Source organism: Fukomys damarensis, unplaced genomic scaffold (assembly GCF_012274545.1).
Source record: "Fukomys damarensis isolate Sample0158 unplaced genomic scaffold, DMR_v1.0_HiC HiC_scaffold_33, whole genome shotgun sequence".
Classification (NCBI taxonomy): Eukaryota; Metazoa; Chordata; class Mammalia; order Rodentia; family Bathyergidae; genus Fukomys; species Fukomys damarensis.
Window position 1 is genome coordinate 25,933,536 of NW_022900945.1, and position 21,161 is coordinate 25,954,696.

Here is a 21,161-nt window from a genome sequence, read left to right on the forward strand (position 1 = left end):
GACTCCCCAAGATGCTGACCCTACTCCTAAACATGGGAATTACCTACAGTGCTATGCCCTGTGCTTGATGTCGGGTGTAACAAATATAATTACGCCTTTATTGGTAGTATTTCCTTGAAGAAATTGGCATTATTGCAATGTGCTAAGGGAAGAATCAGTAATTTTATGTTGTTTCTTTGAAAGAACTTAGTGACCTTTCATGTGTATATGTTATGCCTTCTCTGCATGCCTGAGTAGCTCAAGGAGACAGATGTTATTTACGTAATTTCTCAAAAATGATTCTTGAAATTTACCATTAGTCATGTATTTTAAGCCTAGAAAAACTAGCAAAATAAAACTATAGTCATTTTTTGTTCCTTTATTTTATTTGTTTTGAGACAGGGTCTTGCTTTGTAGTGCAGGCTGGTGTTGAACTATGTAGCCCAGGATGGCCTCGAACTGGTGGCGGTCTTCCTGCCTCAGCCTCCTGGGTGCTGAGACTACAGGAGTGAGCTGTCCTGTCTGGCTTTTTGAAGGACTGCTTCAGGTTTAGCTTAAGGGCCTAAAGGATGACAGTTTACTAACTAGAGTTTTACCTTTTAAAAAATTAAATTAAATCATTACATTAAATTTTATTTTATTTTAAGAGATGAGGATTTCACTATGTTGCCCAGGCTGATCTTAAACTCCTGGGCTCAAGCAATCCTCTTGCCTCAATTCTCAAGTATCTGGGGCTACAGGCATGTGCCACCTTGGCTGGCAAGTTCCTATTTATTTATTTATTGATTTACAGTAGCGGGTGTTGAACCTAAGGTCTTTGTGCAGAGCAACACACTCAGTCCCTTTTTTCTTTCTTTTTTAAAATTTTTTTATTTTGAGCCAAGGTTCTGCTGGAATGCCCAGGCTGGGCTGGAACTTGTGGTTCTCCTGCTGTAGCCCCGCAGAGTGCTGGGATGACAGACAGGCACCTCCACTTCCGGCATCACCTTTATTTTGAAACAAACTGAACTGTAGTTAAGCCAAAGAATGTTCATATTCTAGTTAACCCAATTTCACAATTTCATCCTTGAAGGTGTCTCAAAGTCAATTGTACACACTTATGAATTTTTCAGAGTACCAGGTCCTTGTATTAGCGCGGTTTTTTGGTTTTTTTTTTTTTTTTTTTTTTTTTTTTTTTTTTTTTTTTTTTTTTTTTTTTTTTTTTTTGTATCAGGGATTGAACTCGGGACCTTGCACTTGGCAGGAAGATGGAGGCACCATTGAGCTAAATCCCTGGCCCTATTAGCACAGTTTTAAGGCGTTCCTAGAGTAAAAAATGATATCAATGACACCTGAGTCCCACTGCGACAGGTGTGGCATGCATTTCTCCATTAGTAAAATGGCAACAAAGATGTTATTGCAAGGCCGGGTGTGGTGGCAAACGCCTGTAATCCCAGCATTCGGGAGGCTGAGGCAGGAGGATTGCTGTGAGTTTGAGACCAGCCTGGGGGCTACACAGTGAGTCCCAGGTCAGTCTCAACTACATAGTGAGACCCTGTCTCAAAAACAAAACAAACAAACAAACAAAAAACAAAAAAATATCCCCAAAACAAAAAACAACAGAAAAAGAAGCTATTGCAACAGTTTTAAAGATTAAATGAGATGATATAATAATTGCTTAGTACAGAGCATGAGGTATATTTTCTCAATAGCTGTTGGCTGATTTTTTTCTTTTTATACTGCTGGAGAACCCAGAGCTTTGTGTATGCCAGGCAAGTGCTCTGCCAGTGAGCTGCATCTCCTGCCCATGTTTTAAAATACTGTGCATAGATACCCAGGAGTCCCCTTTCTGCATCATCCTGCAGTAAAATCTAAGTCATCGAGATTCACAGCAGTTCAGTGGAGGCCAACATCTCACAGAGCAGTCCAGCAGAGGGTGGCACCAACACTTCAGGTCCTGTGATCTGCGGTGGGTGTAAGGTTTACAAAAGGTGACTTCCTTTGACCCTGACAAGAAGAAACTTTGCTTGGCCCTGTACTTCTTAATTTTTAATTATTTTGTGTGAACATTTCAAAATTATAATTTAAACCTTAGACATAAAAGCTGAAAAGCTGCTCAATTTTGCTAGAAGGTAAGGGCACCTTTTTCTGTTGCTCTCATATAAAATCACAAGTTTTACTTATGCCTCAAAGTTTGAGTTTTCTCTCTGTACCAAGCAACCACTAAGCACAAAATAGTTATTTGTAAATGTACTAATTTCCCTGGCTCATTCAGTATGCAGCGCACTTCATACTTTGTAAAGCCTTGCACAGAAACAAACATATATAGAGAGTAAATGTATTAATGGGTACAGGGTTCAAAACAAAAATGAAGTACAGTCTCAGGCTGCCTTTGTCACTTACAACTTGGCACGAACTCTGACCAGAAACTCTAAGCCTCTGCCCTGGTGATCTACACCTAGGCCCCAGGGAAATGCTACTCCAAATTTCTTGTGCTGTGTCCTCAAAACAAAAGGCAACTGTGTCTGAAGGTCACAAAGACTTCGGGTGTGTGACACTGTTGACTTTTTAAATGGGCGATACTTCAGAGTGCCAGCCGCTTGAGTAATGGAATTTTTTTTACTTAAGGGTAAAAAACAAATTAACTTATCACATCCTTCTTTCTCATATGAAGGCAAGGTGTGTTGGTGTGTGTGTATGCCCGTGTATGTGCGTGGGGCAGTACTAGGGATTGAACCCAGGGCCTTCACATGGAGCATTTTTTATTTTGAGACAGGGTATCGTTAAGTTGCCCAGGCTGGCCTCAGACTCTGGATCTTCTTGCATAAGCCTCCTATATGCCAGGATTATAGGCACATGCCATCAAGTCTGGCTGGATTTGCTTTATTTTTTAATTTTAATTTTAAAATGTTTTTTGTGAAGGGTCTTGCTCTGTTGTGCAGGCTGGCCTTGAACTCACTATGTAGCCCAGGCTGGTCTTGAATTTGTGATCCTCCTGCCTCAGCCTCCTGAGTGTTGGGATTACAGGTGTGTGACACCATGCCTGGCTGGATTTGCTTTAGCTAAAACGTGAGATGCTCTAGAAGACCAAAGTCAGACAACAAAAGTGCCCGAATAAAGAATAAATCAGAGTCTCTGGCAAAAAAATCATTTTTGCTATGTAGTCCAGGTTGATCTTGAATTCACTTATGTAGCTCAAAGTGGTGTCTAACTCCTGGTAATCCTTTTGCCTCAGCCTCCCAAATTCTAGGATTACAAGCACATATCACCGCACTTGGCTTTCTAAATTTTTTTTTTTTTTTTTGTGACAGTGTCTTGCTATACAACTCAGGCTAGCTTTGAACTCACTATGTAGCCTAGGTGGGCCTTCAACTCTCTGTGATCCTGCCTCAGCCTCCTGGATGCTGGGATTACAGGCATGTACCACCATGTCCATCTTTAAATTTTAAAAAGATTAAAATTTTAGAGAATTTTTTTCTAAATTGAGGTCATTTTCTGACTCTGATAGATGACCATACATAATCTAATTGAAAAAGACCTTTGAACAAATAGAGCAGCATACTGCCATTTTGCCTCCCTTCCTTTTCCCTTTCCTTTTCCTCTTCCTCTCCCTTTCTCTCCCCCGCCTTCCTTGTGTGTGTTTCTGGGAACTGAACCCAGGGCCTCCTGCACGTTAGGAAAATGCTCTGTCCCTGAGTTACACCTCCAGCTTTACCGTACTGAGTGCCATGGGTTCGGAAGGTGCTGTGCAAAGACAAAACGGTCCCTAGCCCCGAATTGAGGCTCTCAGGCAAGCTTCCTAAGGGTGCCTTACATGCTCCAGGCGGCAGAATCTTGGAAAGGGCAAGAGGGCTCCAGGGCAGATTCATTACACTTATTTTTCCTGCTTAGGAAAGTATTATATGTTTTTGATAAAACGCTTTAACAAAATCAGCGAAAGCCTCCCATAAGCCTCCCTGTGCCTGCGCACTGCCCATTCCTGTAAGATCCTCAACCAGGAACTGTCACAAGGATTGGACAAGGCAAAATTCAACACTCAGCCTCCAACCAGCAGGAGGCAGAAAGCTGCAAACTTTGGGGCCGGGGACCTCTCTCTTTGATACGTCGCAGGCGTAACCGGTAGCGCTACATACTGCGCCTGCGCACGAGCTCCGGCCTTTTCCCCCCCCTGTAGCGCTGCTGGGCCTGCAGGTCTGTGAGGAGCCGCGTAAGCGGGTCTTTATTCCTCAGGATGGTAAGTGGGCGCCTCAGTCTCAGGGCTGCGGATGCACAGGGCTTCCCTGTCCGTGCCGGGACGCCAGCGCGGAGCCGGTCTTGAGAGGCGCAGAGGGTGGATGGCGTTAGATTCTCAGCTGTGTTGTGCTCGAGCTGCCGCTCCCAGCGTGGCCTTAATGGCTGCCGCCCAGTGCGCAAACTTGGGGGGAGGGGTGGGCGAGGAATGGTACCCAAGCCGGAACCTGGGATCCGGAGAGGGTGTGCAGTAGCCGTTCTGCAGGGATGTTGGTAGCTGGTCAGAAGGGGCCCGGCATTGCCGGGCGGGGGAGGTTGCTTGTCTTCGGCTCCAGGGTAGAAGGGGGATGCCGAGTGGAGAGGCGGGGTGCGAGTCTCCGGACCCAACTCGGCCCGGCTGCTTCGTGCGTTTTCCAGGAGAGCGCTGTCCCTGGCCAGTCTTTCAGAAAGTTTTTGCCCCTTCCTGGGCAGGGGAAGTGGCTTTTATTGAAGCCAAAACTCTCAGTGGCGCTTGGAGGCCGTGGCCCATTCCCGAAATGGCCCATGGAAGGGCCCCGGAGGCGCGCTCACTTCTTTTGGGGTACGCATCTCCTCCCTCTTTTTCTAGTTTATCACTGGTTCTACTTAGCAATGGTTGTTGGTACGGGACCCCAAAGGTGGGGTGAAGTATTTCTTTAGTTGGGAGTAGGCACATTTTATTGGTTAAGTATGGTGGCCGACGGTTTAGGCACCGGGGCGTGAGAAGTGAGAAATTTGTAGTTTTCTGAGGGTCCTTAAGTGGAAAATACAGTGTTGGGAACGGATGGACGTTTGGCTCTATTGACTGATGTGTAGATGAGTGGTTCTTAAAAGTGCACTCCTTGTCATTGAAAAGACACAAAATATGTTTGAAAACTAAAACCAACGCGTCAGTAGTTTTGTATCTGTCGAATCTAGTAAGGTGGAGCTTGCATTTTATGTTGCTTCTTTCCAGTTTTTGTAGTGAATCCTTTTATTGTGCTTTATAAAACTTGGTGACAGGTGGAAAGTAGAAGTGTTTATTGAGCCTAGTTTGCGAAACATGAGATGCTACAAAAGTTGGAAGTTGTATATGTTTGCTCTTGAAAAGTCACTTTGTTAATATGGTTAAATCATGTCAAAAGTGTAGGTGAAAAACATCAGTTTGGATAACATCCTTTTTTTTTCTTTAAGGGGTTTGTTAAAGTTGTCAAGAATAAGGCCTACTTTAAGAGATACCAAGTGAAGTTTAGAAGAAGACGAGGTATGACAGGTTTTCATGTTTTAAGCCTTTAAAAAATGCTGTAAGGTAGTACAGTATAGTATCCCTTCTTACTTTTTCTTTCTTTCAGAGGGCAAAACTGATTACTATGCTCGGAAACGCTTGGTGATCCAGGACAAAAATAAGTACAACACACCTAAATACAGGATGATAGTTCGTGTAACTAACAGAGATATCATTTGTCAGGTAAGTTATATTCTAGACTCATGGCAGTGGGTGGTAATAAAAACCCATTCCCTCTTACCGTGCTAGAGAAGGTGTATTTGGGAAGCATAGTATATGAGAAATGGGTTATGTGGGATGTTGAGTGGTTCATTTACTTTTAGTAGGTCTAGAATTGAAGACTAGCTAATTGGAATATCAGTCATGTTTGGGTGTTTGGATTTTTTTTTTTTTTTTTGGTACCGGGAATCGAACTTGGGACCTTGGGCTTGTGAGGTAGGCAGCAAGCGGAACCACTGGGCTAAATCCCTAGCCCTTTTGACCCATTTTTAATCTCACTTCCATTTTTTTTTCTTTGGTACTGGGGATTGAACACAGGACCTTGTGCTTGTGAAGCGGGCAGCACAACCACTGAGCTAAATTCCTGGCCCTTTTGAAGCAGGTTTTAATCAAATGTACAAAAGTCCTACTTAAAAGAATTTCTAAAGCACCAGTTTCTAGTGTTCACAACATCTAGAACTGGGAAACATTCTAATAGTTGAGATTTGCAGATCTTTTGTAGGAGGCAGAAAACTTGTTTGTTTGTTTTTATTTTCTTTACTCTCTTTTTGTCCTTTCCTTCCTGCCTGCATTCCTTCCTCTCTCTTTTTCTGTCTGTCCTTCTTTCCTTCCTTCCTGCCTTTCTTGGGTCTGTGTAGTTTCTTTCCAGGGTCTGTGTAGTTCAGGCTGGCCCGGGCAGTCTTCCTGCCTTAGGCGTGTACCACTGCACTTAGCTGGCAAATCTGTTTCCGGGAATATCTACATGCTGATACTAAACATGAGGTCTCTAGGGTATAATTTATTCAAAATGTATATCTACTTGGAAGTTTTAGCTTTATATGCTGTGATGTTAGTCAAACGTTTAGATACCTAAATACATCTGTTCAAATGGTTCACAGTTGACCAAGTCATAAGTAATAATTGGATGTGAGTGGGTTTAACAGATTTTAAGTGATGCAGATCTGTGTTTTTTTTGTTGTTGTTTTTTGCAGATCTATGTTTGTTGAGGGCTTTAAAAATTGTTTTGAAAAAGAAGGCGCTTAGGACAAACAGTGAATGCAACAGATTACTAACCTGATTTTTCTCCTCCTATAGATTGCTTATGCCCGTATTGAAGGGGATATGATAGTCTGCGCAGCATATGCTCATGAACTACCAAAATACGGTGTGAAAGTTGGCCTAACAAATTATGCTGCAGCATATTGTACTGGCCTGCTGCTGGCTCGCAGGGTATGTATAAGATGACTCAATGATAGCTCATTGGGATTAGCTGGTGTTTAGAATTGTCTTTAGGATGTTTGCATGTGGGTAAGAGACTCACCTGTGTCCATAGGAGAGCGCTTACTCTTGCTCCATTTAGCAGAAGACGATATAAATACAAAGTGTAGTGAGATGGCAGTGCATTTTTTTACTAATCTGGGTGAAGTGCTTGTCTTTCTCTCCTGATTGTTGGTATATCTGTACTAGCTCGATCCAAAAGAATTTTCTTTAGTGGTGGTGATAGATCTGTAATCTGTCTGGTGGGGTAGGGTAGTATGACTATTTTCATCACTTGAAATGTGGCTGGTGCTATTGAGGAACTGAATTTTTTTTTGTTTTTTTGAGAAAAGACAAGGTCTCTGTAGTTGAGGTTAGCCTTAAACTTAATTGGGTAGGACAGGCTAGTCTCAAACTCAATCCTTCTGCCTCAGATTTCTTTGAATTTTAATTTGAAAAGTTGCTTGTGAGCTGTGGCTACTTAGCCAACAAAGACTGGCTACTCAAAGGTATAGGTCTTTGAACTATATTTATTAGTGTTCATTAGAAATGCAGGCTGTGGGGATTCTACTCCAGGCACTGAGATTTTGTATCTTGATAGGATGTCCCTAGTAGTTTGTATGCACATTAAAACTTGAAAAACATTATTTCTGACTTCTGGGGCCTGAGCATTGATGGGAACTTTCATTTTTGTTTTAATCACTTTTGTATTCGACTGACAGCATTTCTTGTATGTGCTATATTAATGCACATGAGGAATGAAGATGTGATTTTTGCCTTTTTTTCTTGTCTTAGTTACTGTTTTGTGGTGTGGTTGTCAAGCATATACATAAGTGTTAAAGCACCCACTTCATTGGCTATAAATATGTTTAAGTAGGGGCAACATTATGAGAGTAACTTGATGTAAAGGTACAAGATAACTGAAATAATGGCTGGGTGACAGCGTACCCGCAGTAGTCCAAATTAAAATAGCATTTTTGGAGAATAGAATACAAATGATGTTTTCTACAACCCAGGAACCTATCCTTAAAATTGTGTTCCTGATTAAGGTATACAAAATCACATGTAATTTTATATTTAGTAGTTGAATTATAGTCAAATAAGACTGGTGAAATGTGGAGATTATTTCTCTTGAGTGAATGTTAGGATCAAATTAAGTATTACATAGTTGTGAAATATTTTAATTTTAGAGTGGTTTCACTATATTAAATAGGCATTTATATCACTTTCTTTGTTTATAGCTTCTTAATAGGTTTGGCATGGATAAGATCTATGAAGGCCAGGTGGAGGTGACTGGAGATGAATATAACGTGGAAAGCATTGATGGTCAACCTGGTGCCTTCACCTGCTATTTAGATGCAGGTCTTGCCAGAACTACAACTGGCAATAAAGTTTTTGGAGCTCTGAAGGGTGCTGTGGATGGAGGCTTGTCTATCCCTCACAGGTATGGCATGGGTATGGTATGGTATAAGACTTCGTGTCTTGACTTCTATACTTCCTTGATTCTAACTGGTAGAACTATAGAGATGACTGGATTTAAAATAGCTTATCATTGAATACCTGCTCTATGCCAGGTACTGTCCAAAAGGAATCTGGCATAGCAGGAAGAGGTTCCTAACCTTCATGGATTTAACCCATGAAGAGACAGGGGCTCAGAGGTAGTGATTTATCCAGAGTATTTTAATAAGCGGAAGGGCTGGGGTGGAAGCCACAGTCTTTTGCATATTACTTAATTTTGGTTAGAAATTAAACTGTTCTTCCTCTGCATTTTTTTCCTTTGATATACTGTGTTAAGGAAAAATGGGGATCTAAAAGGTTTATGAAAGATTCCTAAACATTCAACTGGAAATGATATTTCAGGCAATTCTTGGTAGCTCCTTTGGTTTGAGATTTTGAATAGAGGGATATCAACCCCCCACACACCAGAAGTTGAAATCAGGGCTTTAGCACTGAGCTGTATATAATCCTAGCCTTATTTTTTATTTTGAGACAGGGTCTTGCTGAGTTGCCCATGCTGAGCTTGAACTTGTGGTCTTCCTGCCTTAGATTCCAGAGTGCTGGGGTTACAGGCACGTGTCAACATACCTGGCTCATCTGTTAAATGTTTTTGCATGTTTTCTTATTGTCTACAACAGTCAAAATGAGTCTGCATTGTAAATTCTCCATTTAGAAACAAATTAGTGTGGTGCAAAATGTCTCATTGGACGATTTCCTTAATTACAATCTTGTACAAATCATCCTCCTTTACTTTGAAGCACTACTGAGAAATTAGAGGATTTGGGAGATGAATTTTGAAACCCTTTCCTATGCTAATACAAAATTGGTAGTGCTAAATGGGCTTTATAATTGTTTTTAAAGGTGTTTATGACAGGGTGCAGTGGTCCATACCTGTAGCCCTACACCTGTGCATGGAAATCTAAGGCAGGAAGATCACTTGAACTCGGGTTTGGAACCAATGGAGCGGGTGTTGTCACATGAGTTTCTTCTTTGGGATTCAGTGATGAGCTGCTGAATGATGATAATCCCACTGACTGAGCAGTCAGTAGTTGGTCCTTTGGTTGCATATGATGTAATCATTGTTTCAAGACGGGACTGATGGCAGCTAATGAAGTGAATTCCTATCAGTGAACTAATTTTAGTTGATACATACTAAAACATGAAAAAATTTATTTTAGTACCAAACGATTCCCTGGTTATGATTCTGAAAGCAAGGAGTTCAATGCAGAAGTACATCGGAAGCACATCATGGGTCAGAACGTTGCTGATTATATGCGTTACCTAATGGAGGAAGATGAAGATGCTTACAAGAAACAGTTCTCTCAGTATATAAAGAACAATGTAACTCCAGACATGGTAAATTTACCTAAAAGTGCTTGTATGTTAATTTATATAAACAAATTTGATGTGTTACACTTATTTCAGGCTAGCTGTCAAAAGTTGCATATAGGGATGGATAGATTCACATAATTGCTCTTGTCTTGAGTGAAATAAGAATGTTGGATGAGAGTAGATAAAGCTGTGTAAGTAAGCATGAGTATAAACTCATTATTGTGATGTAGTCCAAGCAGTGAGCTGTACTTGTCAGCTTTTTAGGAATCTTTTAGATACTCAAGTGTGGCAGGCTTTAAACATTAAAACCTTTGGTGCCTTTTATGCTTTGGCTGTTCTGTATTTATCCATCTCATCCTGTGGTCATATTTGTAATGTTTGATATGCTGAGTTAGACACTAAACACTAATTTTGAGGAAGGAAAAAGTTCTTCATGGCAAATATGTGTGATGTTCTGGACTGTGAATACTCTAGGCACGGATACAGAAAGGGAGTCATGTAGATTCTGTTACCAGCTCTGCAAGATGTTGCACAAAAAAGGGAACCATGTTGCAAAAGTGAGTTTGATGTTAGAAATTTCGTGGGCCCAGAAGTTGAATTTCTAGGGCCGCCTGTTAAGACATTGGACTAATTGAAGATTATAGTGCCAGTTTTGAAATTTTTGTGAAAATGTAGAACACAGATCAGATTATTACTACTATGAACCTATATACAAGTTGGTAATTGAGTATCTTTTCGGTTAAGAACATTGTGGTTTCTATAAAGAGTGGCTGTGCTAGTAGACTATTTGGTTGGCCTGCACAATATTTCTTCCTGAGCCATAATCCTGGTCTTACCATGTCCTAGTTGCTGAAAACATAAACTTCCAGTCTGTATGCTTTCAGGTACTCTGTTGATGCTTTCCTATATCTATGCATATAGTTAAGCCAGGATTCTCTGAGTAAAGTACTTTTCAGCTAGCTTGTTTGTTTTGATTTGGGAGTGCATCTGAGGAGCTGGGAATTAACTCAGGGCTTGTGCATGTTATTAATGTGCTCTGCCTCTGGGCTGTAGCCTCAGCCCCTTGCTCATTTTATCCAGGGAAGGCTCTTTCCTCCTGTGTAACTGATGAAATCCTCTGCAGACAGCTGATGTGTCTCTACTGTTCCCCTGCTAAAATAGGACCTTGCTGAAAACTAATCACCCTTGAAAACTAAAGCTCCCCCATCAACCTCTCCTTGCCTTATCTGCCTTACAGAGTAGCCACCAAGCCAGAAAATAGTGGTGGCAACTGAGGCAAGAATAGAGTGTAGGATCTGGCATTTTTGAGCTCTGGTTTTCAAGGCTGGTATTTTCTAGCTTGTCTTACTTTTGAGGAAGTAACAGGAAATGATTTATACCCAAATTTGTGGCATTACTCACATATATGCTTGTGTTTTCTGTTTCTCCAGTCTCTTGGAAGCAAAGAAGTTAACTCTGTTGTCATAATTGATTGAACCCAAGTTTTTTTTGGAGTCAGGGTCTTGCTGTGTAGTTCCAGCCGGCCTTGAACTCACTAGTAGCTTAGGCTGGCCGCAAACTTAAAATGATCCTCCTGCCTCAGCCCCCCAAGTGCTGGGATTACAGGTGTGTGCTGCCATGCCTGACCTCCATCCTTTTTTAGTTTTTATTTTGACAGAAGTTTTTGCTGAGTTGCCTGGGTTGACCTTGAATTTGGAATCCTCTTGCCCTATCCTCCCAAGTAGCTGAGATTAGAGGTGTTATCCACCATGCCCACTTTGTTGAGGGATTTAGGTAGTTGAAATCCTTGGAGTTCACTGAGGATAGAATCCAGGGAGAGTGCTGAGTGAATTTATGTCCCCAGCCTTTTTTTTGTTGTTTTGAGAGACAGGGTTGCACTGTGCGATCAGGCTGGCTTTGAACTTACAGTGATCTTCCTGCCTCAGCCCTCTGAGGCCTGGGGTTACAGGTATATGCCACACTAGGCTGGCCTCAAATTTGGATCCTGTCTCAGCCTCTTGAATGCTGGAATTTCAGATGTGCACTATGCACACACAGTACCTTGATATTCATTAGGGAGCTATAATTGTTGCATGCAGAAGTTGTAACCATGAATTTTAAAAATGTAGAAAAAAATGCCCAGTAAAGAATCAAGATTGATGGTCTTTCAGAGTTTCTGGAAAATTCAGACCTTTCTACTTCCAGAGATACGGTATATTACTGGGGAATGTAACAAAAGAATGTAGCAGTTGCTTATTGGCCCCTAGTGTCTTGTCCTTTGTCTCAGTGAAGCTCTTCAGTTTCCTGACTCTTGGCCCTGTATATTTTGCATCTTAACATCTTAAATACCTTAGTTTTAGCATGTGTCCTTACTGAAATGAAAGAATTTAGGGCATTGTTTTTAGAATGAGGATCACAGTGTATGTTCTGCAAAATAAAATTTGCTTTAGAGTGACTCAAGTATGGCTGAATTCCTCAGCAACACAACAGCTTTTCCTTGGGTTTTGTGAATAGTATAGGTTCACATTGAGTAAGGTAAACATTGGGAATTTGTTAGTTTCTTTTGAGAATCAGGCTTAGAAAGACAATAAAATAAATTGAATACTTTGCCTTAATATAGTAGGGCATATGAAATGAAACCAAGTACTGTTTGCTTTTCTTTGTTTCAGATGGAGGAGATGTATAAGAAAGCTCATACGGCTATACGAGAGAATCCAGTTTATGAAAAGAAGCCGAAGAGAGAAGTTAAAAAGAAGAGGTATGTGTCTTGCTGTCTTTCCAAGAGAAGTTGGGAGTGTTCTCACACGCAGTGTTTCATTTTATGGGTCAGGCTTTCAGTGAAGTTGTGCAAACTCGATCACTAGCTCTGCGTGATGTGGCAGAAGCTAAGGGAACCAGGTTTGCTAAAGTAATATGTGGTGATAGGAATGTATTAGCCTCAGAAGCTACCGAGGTTGCCCATTCTGTCTTCATACAGTATGAGTTACTGCATTTTAAAATGGCTGTCTAAAGAGTTGGCTTTTTCATCTTTCAGTAGATTAAAAAAAAAAAAAATGCACACGTAGCCATTGTACTGTCATTTTTTTTATTTGATTTTTGACCCTGTGGTAAGAGGACAGCATCACACAAGTGGTTGAGAAAGTTAGCTTAAGAATAAGAAAATAAGAATATATTTGTTAGAATTTAGATTAACCCTCATCTAATAATAAAGTGTCACTTTCAACTGAAGTTAATATTCTTTATTCTCTTTAGCTATGGTTTCAAAAAATACATTCCTGTTTTTCTTTCGTTTTACAGGTGGAACCGTCCCAAAATGTCCCTTGCCCAGAAGAAAGATAGGGTAGCTCAAAAGAAGGCAAGCTTCCTCAGAGCTCAGGAGCGGGCTGCTGAGAGTTAAACCAAATTTTCTATGAAGAGTTTTCAGATGACAACCAATAAACTTATTCATCAAGCAACTGCTTCTGTGTTAAGCTCTTGTTATGAGAGTCTAAGAAATACACTGAAGTATAAAAGCAAAGAAGTTGACAGGTATTTTTTTCCAAGAAACAGGTGTAATATTTTCTAGAAGCAACCAACTTGCATGTTGATTCCAGCAAAGTTCATACCTATTTTTCGTGTCCCTCAAATTGTATGGTATAGCTCTCCCTAAAAGTTTGGCAAGCAACAGACCAATCTATGATCACTAGGAAGTAATTCTTCTGTCCATTTGTTATAACCGGATCATTAATGGGAAGAAAACATATCTCAAAAGTATATAGTCTCAAAGGAAACAAAACTCGTACTGATCCATGGCTTTAAAATTTTGAAAGAAAGCAAATGAAGAGCACAGATTTAATATATTTGCTTTAGCCAGGTAGAAAACAGTAGTGCTTCCAGTTTCAAGAGATATCTCATTTTATGGAGATGTTGAAGGGCACATGCCAGATCTGACTATGAAAATACATGGAAGAGGATCAAATTTTAATTAACATCTTGGATATCAAGTTTGGGAAAAAATGGTGGATAAATTTACGTGCGTCTTAAGAAACAGCCCTTTAGCCCACAGAAAACACTGAAGATGGGAAATAAGTCTTTAATGGTTTAGTCTTGCTCTTAACAGTTAACCAGTTTCCCCATAGCTCAAATTCAGGGTAAGTGGCTCTTTGGTGTGTGGCCTCAAGATGTTTCTTGCAGTGCGAGGGCTCAGCCCTAGGGCCTCGAGCTTTTAAGCAAGCACTACCAATGAGCTACATTCTCTAAGGGCTTGGTAGGTGTGGCTGATATGAAGATGGGCCCATCCAGTTTTTTTTGTTTTTTTAATTTAAACAGCCTGCTATGCAGTCTAGGCTGGTATTGAACTTGTGATCCTCCTGCCTCAGCTTCCCTAGAGTGCTGGGATTATAGGCATGTGCCACCATGCCCCGCCCCATCCAATCTGTAGGTTAGTGAAAATTCAGCCACTAAAAGTGTTAACTGAATATTAAGTAGAATATTTTCTTATGTTAAAAACCAGGGAATGTTCTCAAAGTACCCATGACATTTGATGTATGAGGTTAAGATTATGTAAGTATAGTACAATAAATCATGCTATTGACTCAACATCTGTTTTATAAAGGAGTAATTTTAATCTGCTTTGCAGTCTAATGTGCAAACATTACCATGCTAAGACATTAGTAACTTTGTATAAATTTTAAATAGCTTCAATGAAAACAATGTTTCCAGCAATGGTATTTTGGCTAATATAAATCCACAAAGTACTCACTGTTGATGTTTATGGAATGAGGCTTTTCACAGTTTTTTTAAAAGTCACTCTTCAAAGTAGTTACACAGTGAATGTAAATGGCAAATGTAAGGACTTCTAAAAGCAGGAATTGGCACATGGTGGCGTTTGCCTATAGTCCCAGCACACAGGCTCAGGCAGAAAAATCACTGGAGTCTAGGAGTTTGATACACCTGGGCAACAGAGCAAGACCCCATCTCAAAAAACAAAGGAGTGAAATATTCTGGAGATGTTCATCTGTACTGCCTGCCGTTACCATTATCATGTCTATTTAAGATGATGGCTTCTTAGGCCCCAAGAGAAAGGATCTCTGAACCAGAAGCCATTCTTTTAAATGTTCAAAGTGCATCTTCATTCAGAAGTTTCCTATGATGGTAACTGTCCAAATTAAGAGTCGTTTGTGTAGGAAATTTTCTTCCACAATAATGTTTTTAGGTTATTTAGTATTAAAGAATGTTCCATTTCCATTTGATTTGCTGTGACTTTGAGAGCAATACAAGAATAAAGCTGCTTTTCTAATTCTTCACGAATTTCGCTTGGAGCACCACGTAATAGGTAGTCTTTGAGTAACTGACAGGCTTTTGCCAAGTTTGGTTGTATTACTTCTGAAGTACATTTCATTGTATTTTGATCACAACTAGTTCTACAATCAGTGCCATACACACAATCCAGGTCAGACTCACAGTGACGATCCTTGATAAGTTCTTTGAGGTTTGTCTCTGGTACAATTTTTCTCATATCCACCATTTTCAAATCATACTTCTCATTATAGCCTAGGTTTTTGGCACTAGTGTCACACATGAGAAAGTTTCCATAGGGTCCGTGGAAGACATCTTCCACAAATTCTAGGAGTCCTATGGCTATTTTAGCCTTTCTAGGCCATGATGGTGTGAACAGCTGATCCATGCTTCTTCTGAACCCAGATGGAATAAAAAGTTCAATGACCCACGGGAGGCTCACTCCATAGAGAGAGGTATATTCGACACTTTCCATTACGTAGAGGTCACCACAGAATCCCATTAGTTTTGGGGTATGTTCTTTGTCTTGAAGTATCACCATGAGAAGAAATTCATTTAATTGAAGGAGTGCCCATGCTGACTTTGCTTCACCCAAGGATACCTGGCCATCTTTGTCTCCATCAGCTACTGTCAAGATGAGATTAACCAGTTCGGAGAGGTTTCCTTGGTCACCTAATTTTGCCTGTCAAGACAAGAATGTGACATTTACATAGAAGGAATGGAAAATACCTCCTATTTAACATACTAAGTTGCTGTATGGGTGTTATTACCATACTAGTGATAATCCTGCTACTGAGTCCCTGTAAAGGATGAAATCTGTTAAATCTCCAAATGTGATGCTTAAAATTTTTTATGTAACTGTGATGCCTGCCCCCACCTTCTTTTGGGGACAGGGTCTTAATATGTAATTCAGGCTGGCCTTGACCTCACTCTAGCCCAGGCTGGCTGCAAACTCAGCGATCCTCTGCTAACATTCTAGGCATGTACCACCATGCCCAGCTAAATCCTTTAAATTTTTTTTTCATTTGTTAATAGCCACCCTAATTCCTTCAGCCCTCTAAGACTTAGGATAGTACTAGGATACTTACATGTTTTTTGTCTTACACATTTAATTCCAATTTACTTTTTTAAAATAATAGTGCTGATCAGAATGCAGAGGCCACATCTATTTGTATGTATGTATGTATGTATGTATTTATTTGGTACTGGGGATCGGACTCAGAACCTTGCGCTTGTGAGGCAGGTGCGGTGCCACTGAGCTAAATCCCTGGCCTCCAATTTTCATTTTAAGGTACATCAAACTTGTAACATTGGTCAAGTGAAAATATATTTATCAAATGAACAATGATTTTATTGTTTTGATAATGGAGGTTAAAATGTTTTCCCTTTTAGGGTTCTTTGGGAGAAAATAGTCTGAAATGCATGTAAAGCAGCCAAAGAAAGCTTTTGAGTAAAAATAAAACAGCAAAGCAAATTCTTTTCAACTCATCATTTTCATTTTTGCTTAGTCTTCAAGTGAGTATTTCTTTAATTTGCAATCAGTACACTAATTTTTTTTTCTTCAGACAGGATCTTCCTGTGTTGCCTAGGCTGACTTCAAATTCAGGGTGAAGCAATAACCTCCCACCTCAAGCTCCCACATAGCTAGGATTACAGGAATATACCACCACCTCAGGCATAGTGCACTAATTTGATTTTAACTTCTATCCGCTTTAATGTTGAAATGTACAGCAGTCTAACTAGACAATGAACTCCCTCATATCTTGGACATTATTAGCTATTGCAAATGTTATATCTCCGCCAACATGTATTTTTTCCTTTCTTTGAATCATTTCCTCAGGAAGTAAAGTATCAAAATGTTAGTAACTTAGGATGGGGCCCTGCCAGTCTTTCTTGGTGGAGACTACACTAACAACATGTGAATAGATAACACTTACCTTAAAGAGACTGTAAACCATTTCTTTGAACTTCTGTACAGTGGTTCCCCTAGTTGGCTTATCAAATAGCACTATTTCTTTCCTTGGCTCCAATTCAGTTCCAAAATCAAAATGGAGTGCTTGTTCCATTTGACATTTCACAACACCTGGTAGATTATCCCAAATCCCTAAATACATCTTTGTGAAAAAGAAAAAGAAGTTATGTATTATACTGAGCAGCAAATCTAAACAGTATACCTCTACAAGTTGGGCGTGGTGTTGCATGACTATAATCCCAGAACTCAGAGGCTGAGGACTGAAAGTTCACCCCAACCTGGGCAACTTAGCAACTTGGTGAGACCTAGTCTCAATACAAAACAAGGACTGGAGATGTACCTTAGTGGGAAGGCCCTGGCTTCAGTCCCCAATTAAACACGTGCACACACACGTGCACGCATGCGCACATACTGTATTTCCCCCCAAATACTAGACTGGAAAATAAGTTCTAGCATGACTTCTGGATGCACATAAAGCAAGCTTTACCCCCAAAGTAAGTCCCAGTTAAGACTGTCAGCCAGACACATTTAGTATGTCCATTTCAATTCATGATGTATTGAATTATAAAATATAATAAAATGCAAATATTATCGATGCTAATACTTAAAGTAAATAACAATATAAGTATCTGTAAATACCCGAGTGGCACCTTTGGATGGGGTAAATACCTGTGTAAACAGGTGGACTCAAGACACTGCTGAATGCCCCGCTGGAGTAGAGACACAATGAACAACGTGCACTGGATAATGAACGGACATGGCTGTGTCATGTATGAATCTTCATAATTCAATATATTGTGTAGCTTGTCAAGACTAAGAGCTCCTGATCCTAACCACTTAATTCTAATGGCTGGCTTTTTTTAGTATAAAAAATAAACAGGATCCGGGCATGGTGTAACCCCAGCTACTCAGGAGGCTAAGGCAAGAAGATTGCAAGTTTGAGGCCAATCTGAATAACTTAGACCCTGTTTCAAAAAGTAAAAAGAGCACGGTATAACTATGGCAGAATGTGTGCTTAGCATGTGGAAAGGCCTGGGTTCAATATCTAGCACCTAGTCATATTAATAATATTAATACAAAGATTACATCATCCTCATCAGTTTTCCAGTAAATTCCCAATTCAGTTAGAATAAAACTCATAGACTCCACAGCCTGTTGAGCTGGCCTGGCCTACTTCTCCAACTTAACCTTTTATCACTTTGTCCCTGGTTCACTATGCCCTAGCTACTCTGATCCTTCTCGGAACCTACTAAACTTCCTTCTGCTTCATGATCTGCTTCACTCTGGCTAGCTTCTCCACATCATTCAAATGTTAGCTCAAATATCATTTTGAAAGGCCTTTCCTGACCCCCTATGTATAATAGGTTCTACCCCTGAGCTGCCTCTAACTCATCTTGTTTTGTTTTCCTCATACCCTTCAGCACTGTGTGACATTATCTTATGTTATTTATCCATACATTTATTATATATCTTCTCTCAGAACATAAAGTTCAGCTCTGCACAGTGGTGCATGCCTGCAATCCCAGCACTCTGGGAGGTGAAGGCAGGAAAACTGTGAGTTCAATCCCAGCCTGGGCAATGTAGGGTGTGTTTGACTCAAAAAAAGAAAAGAAGGGCTCGAGATGTACTTCAGTATAGAGTGATCCTAGATTCAATCCCCCATATTCAAGGGGCAAAAACAGGAATTGCCATTGCCCAAGGATGTTTTGTTATATTTTCGTCTAGTTCCACGGTATTTTATTGTTTTTATTTATATTTCTTAGATGATAAGTGAGACATAACTTTTCATTATGTTTACCAGTGCTTTGTGGCTCTTTTATGACTTTGATTATCCTGTGCCTATAGTTTAATTCTACATTCAAGTATGAGCTCAGCTGTGATCTCTGAAAGGTTTTCTCTGAAGACTTCCTTCCTCTAAAGCACCTCTGTACCAGCTCACTCCTTGCATCCTCTTATCGGTTCACTCCATGGATCTCTACACAGAACACTCCATATTTCATAATTACATTGTTTACTTATTGTTTATCTACCAACCATTTGTATCTACTTCCCTCTGGGATAACGGAAGGTTCATAGAGGAAGAAATCGTGTTTGTCTTAACCGTCACTGTATTTCTAATAATTAAAACAATGCCTGGAATATTCTGGGACTAGGGAATTAACATGTTTTAAAATGAATGAATCAAAGCATTCAAACTTAAAATACATGTAATGTCCTAAATCTCTTGTTCGAAAATTATTTTAATAAAGCTTTTAGTTTAAGGTGAAATTAGAACTCAATGACATTCTATGATATTTTCAGTGTCCATACCTGATTGTTGGGCTTGGTGGATAAGCATTTTCCAAAATAAAGAGTTTCTGTAACACAAAGGCTATTACATGCTGGCCCATCAATAACTCCAGTCTTGTACTTGTCACACTAAAAACCAAGAAATAAAAAAGTTAATTAAAAATGTTCATAAGAAGAAACATCTGGAAAAGAAAAGTTCTCTCATGGAAAGAACTCAGGCTTTGGATTTACACAGACCTGGATTTGAATCCAAGCTCTGATTCTAACTTTTGTTATATACTAAGGTTCATTGCCCCTGGGATGTACACAGAATTCTGAAATGATTTTTCCCATTTAACACAATCTTTACTTTTTCTAAGAGTGGAGGCATACTCCCCCAGCCCCCTTTGGCTTACTGTAGTCTGAACTCAAGGCCTTTGCACTGAGCTATACCTCTAGTCCTTTTTAAAATTTTAAAACTGTCTTGTTAAGTTGCTAAATTGCCCAGGCAAGGCTTGAAGTTGTGATCATCCTGCCTTAGCCTGGGATTACAAACTATATTGGGATTACAGGTGGACCCCATAACACCCAGCTGAGGTTCTCTATTTAAAAAACAATGACTTTGATTTTAAAATAAAATTAAAAGTTTAACACAGTAACTTAAAACAACAAAATAAAGATAGCCATTTTTTCATCCTTGAGATCACACAAAAACAAGAAGAGAAAGATGAATGCAAATTCTCTTTGATGAAGGTATCTTCTAACCCTAGGCACAGTAAATAAGGATGATGTGCTAAATTCAGCAGGTTACACCAGACTGCAGAAGGAGGCTGAGAGCAAGTATCTGCTGTGACCTCAGTTCTCAAAGGTAGCAGGGCACCAAGTAGGAGAGAATCTGAGGAACACAACTATCACCTTGGTTTACAATGAAGGCTTCAGGGGCACAAGCTGTGGGAACTTCCCCGGACTATGTGGCATCATGAAACAGTAGTGCAAGGCAGAGGTGACTGCTCATGTAATAAAGATGAAATCCTTTAAAATGTATTTGCTGGAGGCAATTCACAACCTAGAGCTAGAAGACTATGTTATGAGCAGCACGGTAGCTAATAGAGAATTTAAGCCAATCTGTATGTCTCTTGTCTCTCTACCTCACTTTTTCCTTCTTTCTCACACAACACACACACACACACACACACACACACACACACACAGAAACTCAGGCAGCTTCACTGTACTAGCTGCATCATACAAATGTTCAAATGGCTAGTTGGGGAAGACTCATTTTACATAGGAATGAGTAATAGCCAGGCATAGTGGCAGACACCTGTAATCCCAGTCTGAGGCAGGAGGACTGCCGTGAATTCATACATATCGAGTTCAAGCCCAGCCTGAACTACATAGCAAGACCCTGTCTCAAAAAACAAAACAAACAAAAACCACAAGAATGAAAAATAAAAGAATACAAGCAAGAAATCTATACTGTAAATTTATAAGAATTAGGAAGGCTGGATACAGTCACCTCCCTACAATCTTAGCTGCTCAGGAGGAGGAGGCAGAAGAATGGGAAATTCAAGGCCAGCATAGGTAACTTAGATCCTGACACACTTTATTGTTTTGAGACATTGTCTTGCTGTATAGTTCAGGCTGGCCGCAAACTCCTGCCTGTCTGCTGAGTGCTGAGATTACAGCACTACACCACCACTGGTGGTGGCCACAGCACAGCAGCCTCAAAATAAAAAAGTAGAAAAGGCTGGGGGTGTTGTTCAGTGCCCTGAGAGAGGGAGAGAGGGGGAGAGAGGATGGGAGGAAGGAAATAGTATAAAAAATGGAATAGAAAGTGCAAATGTTAAAGAAATTTTCCATAAAAAATGTTACCATGAAGCAGGCTGAACATATTGCTGTGAATAAAAA

General features: G+C 40.1%; 2 protein-coding genes and 2 non-coding genes across 5 annotated transcripts in view; 3 read left to right on the forward strand and 1 right to left on the reverse strand.

The window, feature by feature from the left end:
- The first annotated feature begins 4,085 nt into the window (after nt 1-4,085).
- Rpl5 (ribosomal protein L5) lies at nt 4,086-13,219 on the forward strand. 2 transcript variants are annotated; one of them, XM_010644906.3, is made up of 8 exons: nt 4,086-4,192; nt 5,380-5,449; nt 5,538-5,653; nt 6,764-6,898; nt 8,167-8,369; nt 9,601-9,778; nt 12,406-12,491; nt 13,031-13,219. In XM_010644906.3, the coding sequence occupies exons 1-8, from the start codon at nt 4,190-4,192 to the stop codon at nt 13,128-13,130; spliced, it is 891 nt and encodes a 296-aa protein (XP_010643208.1). In that variant the 5' UTR covers nt 4,086-4,189; the 3' UTR covers nt 13,131-13,219. The 2 variants fall into 2 exon arrangements, with proteins under 2 accessions (XP_010643208.1, XP_010643206.1); XM_010644904.3 differs by having other exon boundaries at nt 4,174-4,192; nt 12,403-12,491.
- Nucleotides 9,433-9,528, forward strand: LOC117284051. Its single transcript, XR_004515139.1, has one exon. It is a non-coding gene; the product is annotated as a small nucleolar RNA SNORD21 (small nucleolar RNA).
- Nucleotides 12,579-12,712, forward strand: LOC117284052. Its single transcript, XR_004515140.1, has one exon. It is a non-coding gene; the product is annotated as a small nucleolar RNA SNORA66 (small nucleolar RNA).
- A 1,142-nt stretch (nt 13,220-14,361) lies between the features above and the next one.
- The window catches only part of Dipk1a (divergent protein kinase domain 1A), a 28,593-nt gene continuing 21,793 nt past the window's right edge, over nt 14,362-21,161 (reverse strand). Inside the window, exons 2-4 of the mRNA XM_010644907.3 lie at nt 19,293-19,400; nt 16,948-17,124; nt 14,362-15,692 (exon numbers count right to left, since the gene is read on the reverse strand). Coding sequence (XP_010643209.1) covers nt 14,880-15,692; nt 16,948-17,124; nt 19,293-19,400 — 1,098 coding nt within the window. The 3' untranslated portion in view covers nt 14,362-14,879. The remainder of the gene's footprint in view (nt 15,693-16,947; nt 17,125-19,292; nt 19,401-21,161) is intronic.